Below are 1,785 nucleotides of genomic sequence, written 5' to 3'. Positions count from 1 at the left end.
CAGCTGGCCAGGGAAATGTTTGCTTGTGGAGATGGCTGAGATGCCATCCTGACCAAAGAACTATATCCTGAATCGTTCCTGATCCTGAATTGTAAACTGTCACTTCCCTAATCCGTAACTGTGAATGTGGCTTGTCAGTTTTGGCCTCTGTAAGGAATGAGCTGGAATCGGCAGAGAAGTGGAGTGCCTGGGAGAGACAGCTGGCTTAGAGTTAGTAAAAAGGTTGGAAAGTGTGTGTGTGTGGGGGGGGTGGGATGGGGTGTCTGATCGTCCCCTGATAGGAATCTGCCTTGGGGTTGATCTAGATTCTCTCTCCCCCTTGTGCACTTGGAGGAGGAACTCAGAGGACCCCCCACACTGTTTTTAATACTTCCCCAGGAGTCCTCATCCCTACTCGACCCCAGCCCTGTCCCATGCCTCCAAATCTCTCTCCCAACCAACTGTGACCATCTAAGCCCCTTAACCAGCCCAGAACCTCCAGCCCCTCCCCTCTGCCCACTACCCCCTACACACATCGGGACTCCAATTCTCCTGAGGAGCCCCAAACCTGCATCTTGGGCCCTCCAGTCCCCAGATCACCCTAAAGGGCGCTTCAGGGAGCCCTTTTCTCCCTTGCCCAGGCCCCAGGCCCCAGCCCCCAGGAAACTGAGACTTCCATACTTGGCAATTAGTCTGGGTCCCAAGGGTTTAGGGACCTGTCTTTATGGCTTTTCCAAGGGACGGGGCGTGGCTTCCTCAAAGGGGCGGGGCGTCCTCCCTTCTCAGCCCAAAAGGAGCGCCCTAGACGCTGGGGGCGTGGCCTCAAGTAGGGGGATGTGGCTTCTTCCTTCCTCACGCCCTAGGGGCGTGTCCTCCTCGAGAGGGCGGGGCGACTTCCCCTCACAATTCCCCAGAGGGGAAACTAAGGTAAGGTCGCACGCAGGCGCCGTGTGCTCTCCACGCACAGACTGAGGGCGTGGCTTCCGTGCCCCGGGCTGCGGGGGGGGGGGGGCCCACGCAGGGGCAATGCAGCCCGCCCACTCCACGCAGGCGCAGTGTCGCCCACCTGGCCCGCGCTAGGGCGCAGGCGCGGCACCGCCCTCCTCGGCGGAGCGCGTGTCCGACTTGAGCTTGACGAATTCCTTGGCCACCTCGTCGTTGCTGCGCTGCGACAGGATGCGCAGCACCGTGAGGCCCGTGTCGTCCATGTGGATGCGGCGGCCGAGCGGCAGCCAGCAGGCGGCGCTCCCGCGCTGGGCCAGCTCGCGCAGCTGCAGCACGGCCAGCCCCACGGTGCGGTCCTCGCGGGCGAAGCAGTAGTCCTTGACGCAGACCTGCAGTTCGTAGCACTCGGGGCCCGTGTCGGCGCTCAGGGTGCTGCGGAAGGAGGGGCGTGAGGGCCACGCCCGCTGGCGAGGGGGGGGGGAATGCCCGCTCCCTGGCCACGCCCCACGATCTCCGTGACCGCGCCCACACCAAAGGAGCCGTTCAGGCCCTCTTGCTGCCCTGCCAGGTGAAGCTTCTCCCCTCTCAGATCACCCTGTGCCTCGACCACACCTACACTAGGATGTAGATGGCCCCGGGTCCCACCCATGACTGCTCAGATGACCAGTTTTGATCTCCCAGGTTAGGGGTGCCCTGGCCCGGCCCCAGGTGCCATACCCCAACCCCCTAACTAGATCTCCCTCCTCCCCGTCCTTCAGCCACAGGACCTCATTCTAGACCAACCCTGCCTCACGAGTGACACTGACGCCATCTTCAGCCCTCCATGACAAATGAAGTCTGCCAGGTCCTGTTCCCATCTCG

At 62.3% G+C, this 1,785-nt stretch overlaps 1 protein-coding gene across 1 annotated transcript in view; it reads right to left on the bottom strand.

Moving 5' to 3' along the window:
• Positions 1 to 1,018: 1,018 nt before the first annotated feature.
• UNC13A (unc-13 homolog A) overlaps positions 1,019 to 1,785 on the bottom strand; it is a 97,167-nt gene continuing 96,400 nt past the window's right edge. The window contains exon 42 of the mRNA XM_045299252.1: positions 1,019 to 1,356. Within this exon, the coding sequence (XP_045155187.1) occupies positions 1,056 to 1,356 (301 nt within the window). The 3' untranslated portion in view covers positions 1,019 to 1,055. The remainder of the gene's footprint in view (positions 1,357 to 1,785) is intronic.

Source organism: Echinops telfairi, unplaced genomic scaffold (assembly GCF_000313985.2).
Source record: "Echinops telfairi isolate 266 unplaced genomic scaffold, ASM31398v2 ScPeMD7_7457;HRSCAF=8495, whole genome shotgun sequence".
In the NCBI taxonomy this organism is placed as follows: Eukaryota; Metazoa; Chordata; class Mammalia; order Afrosoricida; family Tenrecidae; genus Echinops; species Echinops telfairi.
Note: the sequence above shows the minus strand (reverse complement) of the source record. Positions and strands in the feature narration are given on the sequence as shown.